The sequence below is a fragment of the Larimichthys crocea genome, chromosome XXIII, assembly GCF_000972845.2.
Source record: "Larimichthys crocea isolate SSNF chromosome XXIII, L_crocea_2.0, whole genome shotgun sequence".
NCBI classification, from domain to species: Eukaryota; Metazoa; Chordata; class Actinopteri; family Sciaenidae; genus Larimichthys; species Larimichthys crocea.
Window position 1 is genome coordinate 10,424,471 of NC_040033.1, and position 15,058 is coordinate 10,439,528.

General features: G+C 42.2%; 2 protein-coding genes across 2 annotated transcripts; one reads left to right on the forward strand and one right to left on the reverse strand.

The window, feature by feature from the left end:
- Nucleotides 1–105: 105 nt before the first annotated feature.
- usp12a (ubiquitin specific peptidase 12a) lies at nt 106–7,397 on the reverse strand. Its single transcript, XM_010738456.3, has 9 exons — nt 6,991–7,397; nt 5,749–5,829; nt 5,425–5,638; nt 5,079–5,314; nt 4,872–4,948; nt 3,859–3,942; nt 3,573–3,770; nt 1,178–1,256; nt 106–1,088 (listed from the first exon to the last, which is right to left on the reverse strand). The coding sequence occupies exons 1-9, from the start codon at nt 7,036–7,038 to the stop codon at nt 987–989; spliced, it is 1,119 nt and encodes a 372-aa protein (XP_010736758.1). The 5' UTR covers nt 7,039–7,397; the 3' UTR covers nt 106–986.
- Nucleotides 7,398–8,317: 920 nt separating this feature from the next.
- rpl21 (ribosomal protein L21) lies at nt 8,318–12,399 on the forward strand. The gene is made up of 6 exons (XM_010738455.3): nt 8,318–8,444; nt 9,572–9,650; nt 9,767–9,828; nt 9,943–10,055; nt 10,514–10,664; nt 12,276–12,399. The coding sequence occupies exons 2-6, from the start codon at nt 9,584–9,586 to the stop codon at nt 12,363–12,365; spliced, it is 483 nt and encodes a 160-aa protein (XP_010736757.1). The 5' UTR covers nt 8,318–8,444; nt 9,572–9,583; the 3' UTR covers nt 12,366–12,399.
- Nucleotides 12,400–15,058: the final 2,659 nt, after the last annotated feature.

Consider the following 15,058-nt stretch of genomic DNA (forward strand, 5'->3'; position numbering starts at 1 on the left):
GAGAGGGAAGCAGGGCTACCAGGTAAAACCGCTAAGAGGCGACGTTGAGCTGATGAGTCATCAGTGCGCACCTGTGGGACACAGAAGACAACACACACACCCTGCTTCAATCTTACTGGCTTTATTTCTTTTTCTTTAAAACAGAAAATAATCGCTTCACAACAGGCCTTTTTAAGCAAACCCTTACATTAAACTTGCCAACACCTACAAAACGGTATCAAAAGTGCACCATAGTGTTAATACATCTTCTCAAGGTCTAACATTTTCCAATGATAATATTATCTTCTTGTTATATTTATACAAATACCATCCTGTACACTGTAGAAATATACAACCCAGTGTGCCCCCAATGAGCGGGACGTTCACCCCACATCCATCCTCCTGTTTACATCCATGATCAAGAACATGATCCACTCTTAGTAAAATCCCAGTGCAGAACAACAACAACATGTGGGGTGGTGGTGAAGACACCGGGCCAATATTACATCATATGAATTATTAAATACCCATTCAACCCCGCACCCAAGGCAAAAACTAATACCACTCGAATGACCAACCAACATCTGTACAACCCTCATTCAACGTCTTTTTAAAAAAACAAAACAAAAACAAAACAATCTTGACACAGTTTTCATTCATTATCGTCTCATTGTTCCGTCAGCGGCAGCAGCAGCAGCAGCAGCAGCGTCCAGCCGGAGTGAAAGGGATGAAGGAGGCAGGAAGGGATACTGAAGCCAGGAGGGACAGCTGGTACGTAGAGGAGGAGGAGGAGGAGGAGGTCGGGGGTGGAGGTGGAGGTGGTGGGCTTCCACGGCTGTAGCTGCAGCACTGAGTGCGTAAAAAGCACAAGTATGAATTACAGCTGTTGCCGGCAGGTATGACACCCATGCGGGCTGCTGTGGCGTGTTAACGGTCCGCCGCTCCACCACAAAGTGTGAGTGGAGCATTTACTCTTGGTTTCCCGTGGTGACGGCCCTCCGTCACTTTCAGTCTCTGGACTGGTAAAAGAGGATGTAGCCTGACTCAGAGTTCTTGGAGATTTCAGAGGTGAGACCGTAGAATTCCTCTATGGCCTGTGCATCGATTTTCTACACGAGAGCAGAGACGACACACGGCGGGGTTAGAAAAAGAAACCGGGAATAAATCAGACGTGTGCACACAAATTTAACCCGCTTACCTCCACGATATCATCGTCAAACAGCAACCAGAAGTCGTGACTTTTCACAATGGCGATGTAGTGACCCCTGTTTGGACCACTGAAAAGAAACAGTACATGACATTAATGCTACTGAGCAAACTTTAGTCTCCACCGAGCTCCTCAATTGTCACCTCGAGGCTACAGAACAAATCAATCTCCATAAGCCTCCATGTTAAAATGTTTCACAGAAGAAATAAACATGTTTACAGCCTGGTTGAAAAAAAAATCTCTCTGATGTTAGTTTTAGTCGCGCACCTTTAACATTTATATTTGTTTCTAAGGTTCAAGTGACTTCAACCTGAGCGGAGCTCTAATGTTTAAAACACCTGTGTGGGTGTACGAGGACTTCAACGAAACAAACGGGTTTCATGTCAAATGAAATGAGAGCAGTACGAGACTGAGGCTTGTCGGGCATCACGCTCATCTCTATAAACAGACATCTGCATACAAATACAGACCTGTAGACGAGGGAGCACGGTTTTGACACAGGAAGTTGTCTGGTTTCTGTTTCTAGTCCTAATATTGACCAATCACGTTCGAGAGGGCTTCGGTGGCAACAGTCTGTGTGGAGCTTAGCTTTTTTTTTAAATGTAGATATCTGTTCACAAAGATTAGCACACTGTCTTCTTGTTGTGCTAGTCGGCCTGCAGAGGAAGTCTTTGTCCTGATATCCGTTTTCTGGTTATCTTAGAGGGACAGAAACATTTGTTGTTGCCACCCAGAGGCTAAGCTGATACTGTGACAGCTTGGCCATATTCACAAAAACCTACTATCAAAATGTTGTTGAATGCGTGTTTACAGCTGTGGTTTATTTCTAACATGAAGGCAATAACCACCGAACATGGTGGTGTGACGGCAACGGCATGATAACGGTTATTTCTTACCTTCATGACGTGCTGCAATTCTTCCACTAACTCCTTTACTCAAGTGTAAATGTCAAACTTTTCTTTAAACATGATGAACCTGAGCTTCGCCCTTGTTACGGTATTTCATAAAATGAAACGTAATCCTAAGCTCTCATCAGATGTTATTTGGGGGGTGTCTTATGTTATTGTACAGTGGACACAAACAAGAAACAAGAGGGGAGAGAGAAAATGGGAGCGTTATGCAACAAAAGGTCCACAGCCAGACTTAAAACCGGGAACGTTACAATTATGTTGTCATCATTCAGCAACCAGGACGCCCCTACTGTGAAGTGCTTCAGAAAAATATAACTCAGAGCAACGAAGTGAAATAATTTTTTATAATATTCTACAATATCATGATGCCTGTATCAGGATACTACAGCACTGTGGTATCCGGTTCATGGAGTTCATGTAGTAACCACATTACGCATAAATTTAAGTTTCAGAGTGAGTTCCTATGGACACTATGGACCGATGGAGAGGTCACGTCAGACTGTTCACTAACGTTACAAGCTATCAATCACATTTAGAAAGTGTAGTAGTCGAGTTGTGTTGTTTTTGGTTAGGGTCGAATCAGGAGTTGGGTCATTCATAAAAGTCCATTACTCTTAGTAATATAAAACGCAGTAGGCAGGAATACAGCTCCAACAGGCCAAGTCTCCGCTTCGTGGGTCAGTACAGCTACTAAGCAGAGGCTGCATAGTCGGGAGATGTTGATTTTATACGAGGAGCTGGGGAGGTAGGGTTGGTTTGTGACAAAAAGCTGCCGCCATACATGTCACCTGACTCCACAACAACCAATAGCGAAACTCAGTAGCAGTAGCTAGGTTTCAACCAGTAGAGGAAGGATTCAAAATAATATGTGGAACAATGTCACGATTTGTCTCAGAACAACACAAAAAACCGATAAGAAGTATGTTTAAGTATCAGTAAGAATAGCATACCGTATACTTGGTCTGAAATCACGACATCAGTTTCATGATACATCTCCCCTGAGCTGAAAATAATCTGGGCAAGAGGGAGCTGAAGAGGGACTCAGACAGATAATATACATCTGCAGGACTCTCGACTCGCTTGCTCAACTCAGATAAGTTTGACCTTTTCATACGCTTTCTTTAATAAAGGATTTCTATACAGAGTCGTGACGGACTGGAGTCTGTGTCAGCAGGGAAACACCTTGTATAAACACAGACGGACAAACTCCCACTCACACTGGGTCAAAACCAGCACTGATAACAAAAAAAAAAGTACAGAAGTAGCACAGCTGAACAGTGATGGATGAGGGTCTGTGTTTTCTCCTGGTAGATGCGATTTAGATTCTAATGTACCTTTATTCTTGGGCCAGTAGGTTCAAATGCATTTTATTATTAGAACAATGATCAGTCTGCCTGTCTCCGGTTGCTGTGGAGATATATAGGTGTTGTATTCTGGCTGTGTGTGTGTGTGTGTGTGTGTTTGCACCTACACACCTCCCACAATGCACAACCACGGCGACCAGGTCGTAGAGCCTCTCCGGGTTGGTGGCGTCCCCGGAGGTGTTGAAGAGGCGGAGCTCCAGGGGGAAGACGACGCGATAGGACAGCTTGGTGTAGCGCTGCAGCTGCTCCATGTACTTAAAGCGCTTCAGGTGCAAAGCCAAGATCATTGGCAGTTTCTTTACACGCATCCTGCGTCACAAACACACACTATTTTTAAAAACCAGATCACACGCAGACATCACCGAACGCTCGTTAAGAATAAAAACCGCATACTGACCTCTTGTGTGCTTCCTGTTTGCTTCTACATTCTTCACAGTAGTATTTGTACTCACTGCACAGTGTCTCTGTGTTACTGAAACCTCTGAGAGGAGCCATAAAGAGAGAACAGGTCAATGTACAAGCTCAAGTGCATGTCTACAAATCAATCATTTCATTTCAAACGACTCCGTTCTCCTCTCCTAGCGAAGGACACAGAACACTGCATGCTCTTTGAATAGTCACGCCAAACAAAGACAACATGTTTTTACAAGTGCTGGCTCAGACTGAAAATCCAGCAGCCTCAAACAAACATCACCTGGTACATAAATAAATATGTAACAGCTATAACCACAGACTACAATCACTAAAACTGTCATACTTTGTAAGTTACATGCTTTGAGAGAAGTGAAAGCCCCAATGCCAGTCAACAGTTACAAGTAAACAAGTCATTTTTAAATAAGGCTGACGCCTTTATTCAAAGCGACGCGCAAAAAGGGAAACAACCGAGATACAGTGCGACAAGGCAATACTACTCGCACTGAATCAAGCGACAATACTAGAAGAAGACAGATTTAGCATGTCCAGCTGCACCATCGGGGAACAACAGACGAGAAAAGTCTGGATCGCCCTGAGCGTACAGGTGGCAGAGCCAGGCGTTGTTCATTAGAGGTCAGGAGGTAACATTTTTTATTTTTTTAAATGGATGACTAGAACATTTTGGAACTGAATTCCTAACTCAAGCAGCATTTTTATTATAGATTCATCTGCAGATTATTTTCTTTATTAACTGATCAATCGTTCTCTGTCTTGTCTGAAAATCCCAAACCAATGTCTTCAAATTGTTTTATTGTCTGACCAATAGACCAAAACCAAAAGAAATATTGTTTACTACAATGTAAGACGACAACAACAGCATATCCTCACTTTTGTGAAGCAAGAACCATTAAATGTTTTGCATCCGTTCAGATTACTTTTCTGTCTGATTGACTACTAATCCTGCTTCAACTCTTCTTCTATATGTGGTCAACTTACCTGAGGCAGTGTGTGATGGAGGTATTCTGTTCTACATCCACAGAAAGGTCCAGAAAGTCCTCATCTTTGCTGCTTATCTAAAGAGAAAAGAGGACATCGAAATAAGCTAAAGGCAACTTAACCCAAACGTGAGACAAGCGTGTCAGCGTGAGCAGCTTGGAATATTCTTAAATTGTCTTGGTACTAAAAGGCAGTGAGGTTTCTTACCGTCTCACAGGTGAGGCAGCGTGTCTCATTGGTCAGAGTGCCTTGGAAGATCTCGTGGACCCAGGTGGGAGCAGGTGTGGCATTGCTGTTGTTGTTCTGAGAGTCCAATGTGCCGTTGGCAAGGCGGCCGTTGGTCTTTTCCTGCTTCCTCTCCTCCTGAAGCAGATCTGCTATGGTGTTGAGTAGGTAGTTCAGGAACTCGTGGGCATCCTGCTGCATGTAGTTGTCAAACAGCTCTGATGAAGAAAGTACAGAGAGAATTCAGATTCAGCATGATCAGGGTGTACTTCAGGCTTTTCTGCTGCTGTTACAGTAATGAGTACTAAAAGTAAAAGTTTCCTCTCACCATTCTCCTTGCGTAACCGCGTGATGAACTTCTTGGGTGGTATGACGCCCACTTTCCTCTTCTGGTTGGCAATACTGTGGAACAGGTCGGCCAGGCAGGTGAGCAGGTTCTCCTTCCGCCGAGGCTGACTGCGGTACGCCAAGATCTTCTCCCGAAACGGTCGGCAGAAGTACAGAGCCTGCAGCACCGAGTTGCAGTAGCAGGTGTTCCCGAACTAAATTTAAAAAATAAAACATATGCCATACACGCAGAATAAAGTGAGTCAGGTGGAGACACGTGCAAAAAAAAAAAACACTGAATCTGCACAGTGTGTCCTTCACTTACGTTGACCAGGCCAAAGTAGTGCTCATTGACTGGAAACTGCTCAGATCCAATCTCTTTCTCCAGTGCAGAGGCATTGGCGCCCTGCAAAACGCACACAACCCAAAAAACATAATGAATGTTCGTCTATTATTATTATTATTACTACACACCGGTGCTGTTTATCTGTCAGTAAATATTGCAAAATTAGCAGCGGCAGCTTGTGGCATTTTCAAGATAATTTGTCGCTGGAACAAAACAACAAAATAAATAAATAAGAATAATAATAATGGGTGCTTAAAAACTCTAGTAAACACTTGTCATTTTCACCTCTACCATCTCCAATCTGCCCTTCATGCCATTAGAGCTTCACCTCTACCATCTCCAATCTGCCCTTCATGCCATTAGAGCTAAAAGCATGCATCATTTTAAGTGACAGTAAAGTTGGGCTGTCCATGGCCAGTGATTACCATCAACCCCAAAAAAAAAAAAAAAAAAAAGCTTTTAACTGTAAAACTCGGCTGATTGTGACAAAATCACTAAATATTAAAGCGCAGATAGGTTCATAAAGTCAGCACACGCTGCTTTGGGTAAAGGGTTTTAACAGAGTACGATGAAATGTGTAGACAGCAACAAAGTGTGCATGCACCTGAAAGCAGGGGTGTACAACTGCGCAGCTAATGTTAAACCATGTCGTCATTGCCTGCGTTAATAAGATCTGGTAGTTTGTCAAAAGGCCAACACGCCAACTTAAGCCCCGTTTTTGTTCACGGTGTCTCTGCACACACTGGTAACTAATCGTCTCCCCTGTCTGAAGTCAGTCCATCCATCCGCCAGCTGTGTCCCCGGTTTGCTGCTGTTGATGTGACACTGGTTTAAAGCTAAAGTTACCTTCAGCGTTAGCTAGTTAGCTGCAGCAGGTGCACTGTCACCGTGCTCGAACAAGCCGCCGGAATAATAAAAATATGAGAAATTAAAAAGGAAAAAAAAAGTCGTCAAGGTGTTTAGAAGTTGAACAAGAAGTCAAACGCTTGAAGGAGTCCAGCTAAGAAAAAAAAAAAAAAAAAAAAAAAAAACACGGAGGAGGCAGTGGGTGGCTGCTGGATTTGCTACAGTCGGAAAAACTGCTTGGCTAGCACAGACACCAGGATTAAACTGCTTTTTACCGATAATTCAACGGTTCAAAAGGCAAATAACAGCGCGCCCACGGCTTCCCTACAACCCAATAGCTTGACTAATGTCAGTACGAGACCGCCGTGCACTCACCATGGTACAAAAAGAGGCAAATTTGGAGACTGTCATTAGGATTTCCATTCGGCTAGCGCCATCTTCCAGCACACAGCCGCGCGCGCTGAGCAGACTCCCCTCGTGAGAGCGAGGCTGGCGATTCTTGCTGAGCTCGCGACGGAAAGTCCAACCAGCCCCGGAGAACGAGAGCAATCACCGCGAGCTGCTTCCGGCTTTGGTTTAGAAACACGGTCGGTGAAAAGTTGACGGTTCCGTTTTTAAGGGTCACACATTCGGACACACCCGTCCTCCCGGGTTCGGCTCGCTCGTCACATTGAATAATGTCGAAATATTTGACAAGCGACGACACATATCATCAGAACGTTAACGGTTACCGTTTAGCCCGACGGTTAGCCTCGCTTAAGTTTCGCGCATGCGTATATCCACTAAAGCGGTGGATGATATAACAATTTGCAACATCGCATGAGACATGAAATTGTTTTAGTTGTTAAAATAAATTAAAACAACCTTAGAAGAGCTAAAAAAAAACCTTCTTGTGATTAATAATATTCCTGAGATTAACTATAAACAAATAACATAAACGTTATGGATCACAACTGATCCAGAACCAGTTCACGTACGAGAACGGCGGTTAATGTTATATTACAGTTCCTAAATGTACAGACCCTGGGTCAGATTACTACAAATCCATGCAGTATAAAATTGTTTCAGTTGGTAAAATAAAATAAAATAAAAACTGCAGAATTTTCCTTTTTGTTCTTTTGTACGCTGAGATAAACGGTAAACAAATCACATAAACGTTAGCCATCACAACTGATCCAGAACCAGTTCACGTACAAGAACGGCGGTTAATGATATATTACAGTTCCTAAATGTACAGACCCTGGGTCAGATTACTACTTTCAAATCCATGCAGTATAAAATTGTTTCAGTTGTTAAAATAAAATAAAAATAAAAACTGCAGAATTTTCCTTTTTGTTCTTTTGTACGCTGAGATAAACGGTAAACAAATCACATAAACGTTAGCCATCACAACTGATCCAGAACCAGTTCACGTAACGGGAACGGCGGTGTGAGGTTCTATAGCAAATGCTGAATGTGCTGACGCTGGGTCAGCTTACTACTTTCAACTCCATGCAGTATAAAATTGTTTCAGCTGTTAAAATAAATTTAAAAAATAACTGCTAGAAGAACAGAATTTTCCCTTTTTGTCCTTTTGTACACTGAGATAAACGGTAAAAAAAAATCACATAAACGTTAACTGATCCAGAACCAGTTCACGTAACGGGAACGGCGGTTGGGGTTCTATAGCAAATTGCTGAATGTGCTGACGCTGGGTCAGCTTACTATCTCCTCCACTTTATTTTTGTTCGGGCAATATCGCGGCCTGCCTCAAATCGTACTCGTAAGGCGGAGTTTGGGGACCTGAGCTCTCTCTTTCGGCCGTACCCGCCATCTTGTTGAGACAGGGGGTAAGATCCTCTCCGCGTTAAATGTCATTTTTTCACTTTATTATCGCATCATTCGTACTTAATCTCACACATATACACACCGTAGCACTCCCTTTACATCTTAGCGTGTTAACACATCCTGAAAAACCGTAAAACAGAGACACATTTACCGTTTAATGTGAGCAGGAGCCGCAGCGTGGCTCTCCATGTGGGCCTGACTAGCAGACACCGTGTTTTCCTGCTGCTGTCCCCGCTGTGACACAGACACGACACGGCGTTTCTCCTGGATATTTGGTCTTTTATTTAACAAGGCTGCAAACTAGCAGAAGCCGCGCTTGTCTTTTATGTAGTCGTGCCGGTGTTTGGTGGCTATTTCTCGCTAGCCCATGTAGCACACTCACTCGGACAGCCGGTGTGGCAGCTTTCTTATTGAATCCTGTTAAAACAACAACTTTCCTCCTCGTGTGTGACTCAGCCTTTGTATCTTGTGCTCGTTTACAGCTTGTGGCAGGACATGGGTTGTCGCTACACCCTTATTGTGCCTTTCCACCCCGATATGATGCATTTTCATGCACATCTTTCTTGTAAAACTGAAAATCAAACTGTAGTTTGACATCTAGAGACTGAGTTCCCATTATGTGGCCTAGATGCAAATGATGTGTGGCAGTTTTCTAAGTGAATCCTGTTAAAACAGCAACTTTCGTCCTTGTGTGTGACAATTTATTGTCTCTCACTTGACTCAGCCTTTATATCTTGTGCTCAATGGGTTGTCGCTACACCCTTATTGTGCCTCTCCACCCCAATATGATGCACATTTGTCTTGTAATACTGAAAACCAAACTAGTTTGACATCTAGAGAGTTTCCATTATGTGGCGTAGATGCAACACTTAGTGTCATGTGTTTCTTAATTATTTATTAAATAGGCGATTAAGTAGCTGTAGGGACTTGGCTTGGGAACTGGATGGTGGACAGTTCAAGTCCAGTATGGGCGATGCCAAGGTGCCCATGAGCCAAGGCAGCGAACCACCGAATTGCTCGCAGGGCCACTCTCCCATCACTTCACCATCTCTCTCCATATTTGTGTGTCTAGTTGTATTACGCGGTTAAAATCCATGTATAAAACTAACTGAAGTGTGTTTTCTCTCAGTAATCAGGCATCATGACGAACACCAGAGGCAAGAGGAGGGGGACGAGGTACATGTTCAGCAGGAAGTTCCGCAAACATGGTGAGTACAGATTTAACGCGGGGCTGCACTTCAAACACTTAACGGCGTGTAAGAAAATTCGTTTTTTGTGCAACCGCGGTGCAAATTCACATTCGTTTTCTGTGTTTACTTCACAGGCCCAATCCCTCTGTCCACTTACATGCGCATCTACAAGAAGGGCGACATTGTTGACATCAAGGTAAGACGCAGAATGTTTCTTATCCTTGTTTAGATGATCGACCAATGGTAAAAGGGGACTGAGCTGTTTCTGTATAGAACATTTGTCAAATCATCACACGTGATTTCTTTTCAGGGCACAGGTACCATTCAGAAAGGAATGCCTCACAAGTGTTACCATGGTAAAACAGGCCGTGTCTACAACGTAACCCAACATGCTGTCGGCATCATTGTCAACAAGCAGGTCAAGTAAGTATAAAGTGGTATTAAGTGTGACGTCTAAATGTGTGCACTTTGAGCTGGCACATACCAAAGGATTTAAAACGACTCCAAACATTTTAAAACCTGTTCCTTTAAGAGGATCATAAAACAATTGTTTGAGATTATCTTTTCTCAAACTAAATCCTGGGTTCAGTTTGGTGTGTGCTTGCTCTTAGTCTTCATCCAGAAGAAGGGATGTGACCCCCATCTTCACTTTGCCATCAGGGTTACTTATATCCTGAATGGTCATTCACGTGGGGAAAAGTATTTCATCCTTAAACACTCCAGTCTAACTCCTGTTGGACAACCTGGGGTTGTACTGAGGGGACAGCATAGGAGTGCAGATATCAACACTGTTACTTTGCATTTTGAGCTAAAGCTACCTGGCAATTTGTTTTGATTTATGCGTTTTAAAATGAACTAATTCATGCTGTCTGTTCTCTCAGGGGTAGGATCCTGGCCAAGAGGATTAACGTGCGCATTGAGCATGTGAAGCACTCAAAGAGCAGGGACAGCTTCCTGCAGAGAGTCAAGGAAAACGAGGGCAAGAAGATGGAGGCCAAGCAGAAGGGCAGCTGGGTGGAACTGAAGCGTCAGGTATAAAATTATAAAAAAAATGTTTAAACAATAAAAATTGAAAGATTTCCTGGTGAAAACATATAATCCAGTCAGCTTTTAGTATACATCAAGTTAAAACCATTGAATTTGAATCATGAACATAGTATACATCAAGTTAAAACCATTGAATTTGAATCATGAACAGAACTGTGCCAAATCAAAACAGAAGTTATCTTAGGACACTTTTCATATAGAGTACTGTTTATGAGCAACCCCAAGCAGCGCCGGTCTCCAGGTGGGCAGCCACCCGCCTTGATTAGTTGAGAGAGAAACATGGAGGCACCAGTTGTCACGATACCAAAATGAGTAACCAGGATACTATACCAGACAAAGTATCATGGTTCCGGGTATTATCGTGATACTGCAGCCTCTTTTAATAATTTTTAAGAAACTGCAGTGTATTTGTACAAGTTATAAATACTTATTAATTACTCATAATGCTGTTTGGTGCATGATAAACATAATACTGGTGAAGTAAGAATTAGACTGAAACAAGGAGTTTGTTTTTTTGAGCAAAATTAGTGGTGACACTGACGACAACTCACCGCTTGGCCCCGGTGCTTCTGCCGTGGTGAGTGTGTTGTCTCGTGTTTGTGACTGTAAACCGTGCGTGCGTCTGGGCGAAGCGGAGCTGTCTCCATGGAGTTCGTTCTTGCCGGCAGAAACGCACGAACAGCCAATCAGCTAACAGACGGGCGGACCCAGCGTGCGGAAATGTCACCAGTAACAGGCAAACATTCAGCAGCTGTGTAGTTCGGTTGCAGTAGTTGCCATGTTGGTTTGTTTACAAGGGAGTAGCATGCAGTGAGAAGCCGGGAGGAGAGCAGAGGCGGCCGCTATGTAGTGGAAACTGGCACTGGTAGTATAGTAATCCACGGTAGAACCGTCGTGTAGAATTTCTAGTATAGTAGGAACCGTTACGATTTGGCACCACGGGGTACCGTGCAACTCTAGCAGGCACAGCAAAATTAGTAACAATAGCATCAGGTGTCAAGCAGGGCCATGGCAGCAGGTGCCACTTAAATCCATGAATACCTGCAAAAGAACGCACAAAATCTGGGGGAAGAAGCCAAGTTAGTGATATGCATTAACGGGACGTGAATGTGCACAAATGGAGAGGACAGAGGGGGCCTACTTTCAAATGTGCAGAGGATGTCTGCCTCCCAAACCTAAAGTGGCAGCTGGTTCCACAGGAGAGGAGCTTGATACAGGTGAAGGCTCTAACCCTGCAATCTGGGAGTGCAATGTCCTCGTGGGGTGGAAGAGTACTCTGAGCTCATCAAAGGTCCAATGTGTAGGACTTGTAGCAGTAAAGTTTCAGATTGCAGCAAACTGAACATTGTACACCCTACCAAGCATGCAAAGCTCTATCTGATTGAGAGTTTGGGTTGTGGCTACTGTAGAAACGCTGACCTGCTCCCTCTTTAGATATTCTATTTTCAGGTCATAATACACAAATTAAAACCTACTTGTTAGTGGATCATATTATTTTATGTTGCCTAACACCCCTCACTTTAATATCTGGTTGGTTTTGTCAGTTTTCTTTTGTTTCTGTTTGAACCTAAAGTTTCCTCTTTCTTGTCTCCACAGCCTGCTCCTCCTCGTGATGCTCACTTTGTCAGCACCAAGAAGAACGTGCCACAGCTGCTGGAGCCCATCCCCTACGAGTTCATGGCATAATCGACTTAACAAGAATAAAAATATTTGTACACACGCTGCTCGTCATGTTGTCGTCTGTTCACACATTTGAATTATGCTGATGTCATAATGAGCTGTCATTCATTAATGATTTTCTCCTATTGATGGAAATTAAATCAAATGGATGTCGCAACTCAAATTGAATCAGTTTACTGTTTAGAGGACTGAAGAACCAGAAAATATTTATATTTGAGAAGCTGAAATCAGAAGTTGGACAATCTCAAGAGTCTGAGTGTGACTGGCTTAAAAGCCTGGAGAGTGGTTGTAGCAGTTTAGTGTTCTGTACATGACCATGAAGATGGACCTGTGGTATTTACCACCAGGGATGCTGAAACTCATGATCCAGACATAATCCAGGCTTTTGAATATCTTGGTATCTTTTGTCTTGTGAGCCTGTGAGCACCTGATTTAACTCGATGTATGAACCGGTGGTCTGGACCAGTTAGGTGTCGGTAGGGATAGCCTATGTGGATAAACACAAACTCCACACACATTTCAAAATACAGTACAAAAATGACAATCCTGAAAATAAACGAAGCACTTTACTAAAACTCTGGAAACCAAAAATTATTTATCATAAGCTTAACTATTGTATGGCTCATTCAAGGTATTAATGACTTCAGGATGTATCGTGAATTCCTGTTGCTCACCATTAAAAGTCTCAAACCTGACAGACCATACATTAGAGAATGTTAAGTCACAAGCTTAGCTTACATAAGTTAATTGATGTGTAATTAATCTAACTGTATTCACAAAACCTTTTTTATTTCATACTCATGTATTTGCTGTGCAGCTTCTCTGATATCTGTTCCTATCACAATAGGAAGCTTTTCTAATCAGTTTGGTTGTCAAATGCAAACATGTATATGTACATGTAATACATTTACATAAGAATAATTCAAGAAGAATAAGAATAATTATCAGTGATATGGTGGATCAGTGGTTGTCATCTCAGGGTCCAGTTTGTCAAAGAGATGTAAAATAATAAATATATGTAGTTCAGTCCCATTCTTGTAGTGCCGCAGGTAGAGCTTCTGCTGTGGTAGTGCAGTAGGTGGCAGTGTTCACCAATATATATGTATAGTCAAACTCAGTATGGCAGCCGATGTACTGTAACTGAGATGTTAATAAGCCTTGTAGAGTTTATCAATATTGTGCTTTATTGAATTATGAACTGTGTTTTGATTGGGAATTATTATAAGCACAGATATGTTTTAGTTGTGAGTTGTCAAAACTTTAGTTTTAAGGCCATGATTCAGCATTTTCCTTAAAAAAAATTATTTAAACATTTTCACACTCAAACATATTATGGCCATAAAATGAGAATACGAGGAGATCACTCTATGATTTGTATAGCACTTTTGAAGCGAGGAGTATATAAACATATAAATAAATAAAAATAAATGAAGTGCTTTTAAAATTAAATGCAAGCAAAACAGGATAATGATTCTATAAAAAATAGCCACAAATGTGACTATTTAATGTATATCATTATAAATTATTACAAAATTACAATTACAAAACTACATTTTGAAGTGTGGCACTTTAAAATATTTATACTGACATTAAAACTAGTCAATAGTCATGACATGTATATAATCCATTTAAAACAGTTGAAATAACAATTATAACATGACATACTTTGTAATGTTACATAACTGTATCTTGAGAAATGTTCTGTGTCATCAGCTACAACCTGTGATGTGAATGTCTATGAACGAGTGTGAGAATTAAATCATAAGAAGTTTGCTAAGTCATTGTGGTTCACCATTGTGTGTGTGTGTGTGTACACCACTTGATGTGTGTGCTGTTTAATCAGTGGAGGCTGAATGGCTGGCTGGTTATGTGACAAATAGGTTATCTCATCCCACCTCAGTACTTTACCCAATATTTGTACGAATTAGGAGCAGTTTACAGAGATAGGGTCAGCAGCTGACAGGATGAAGTGTGTGCGTATGTGTGTGTGTGTGTGTGTGTGTGTGAGAGAGAGAAAGAGAGAGAGAGAGAGAGGGATCAGGAGGGAGAAGGCCAACAGTAAATTCATACAAGAGTTATGCTTCATTTCTATGCCTCAAAATGTGTCTTATGGTGGCTGATGTTAGAAATATTGCATTTACCATTATCCCGTAACTGTCACAGCCACACTGGCTACATCACATGAATCTTCTGAAAGAGATCCCTCATATATGTGAAGGAAGTAAAGTCTATACACAAAATGAAGGGTTGTGGACACCGGTGTTGAGATAAACCTGCAGAGGTTGTCTTTCTTCACCCTCATAACCCCGTAGACCGGAGGTCAGGGATTCATTCAGACATGGGTCTTATCAGGACAGACTAATAAGTATCCAACAACCAGAGGAGGTAAAACCAGGAAGAAAAAAAACAGATGGAAAAATAAAATGCAATCAATCAATGAGCCGGTTGGCAGCCAAAGCCCTTGGTATTGATCGGCAAGGGCCTGGATTTTGCTTGTAGTATTTAGATAAGGCCTCTATGTTTTCGTATATTCCCACAGCTTATCGCTTGAGTAAACTGCAGATTGTTGTTTGGTGAATATCATCTCTTTCTACTGCTTTTCCCATCCCAATATTTTCAATTTTTTGGAGTAATTTGTCCTCCATAAAATGGCATTAAAGCTGCTCATGCATGTACAGTAAGTCCTTTGTGTGTGTGTG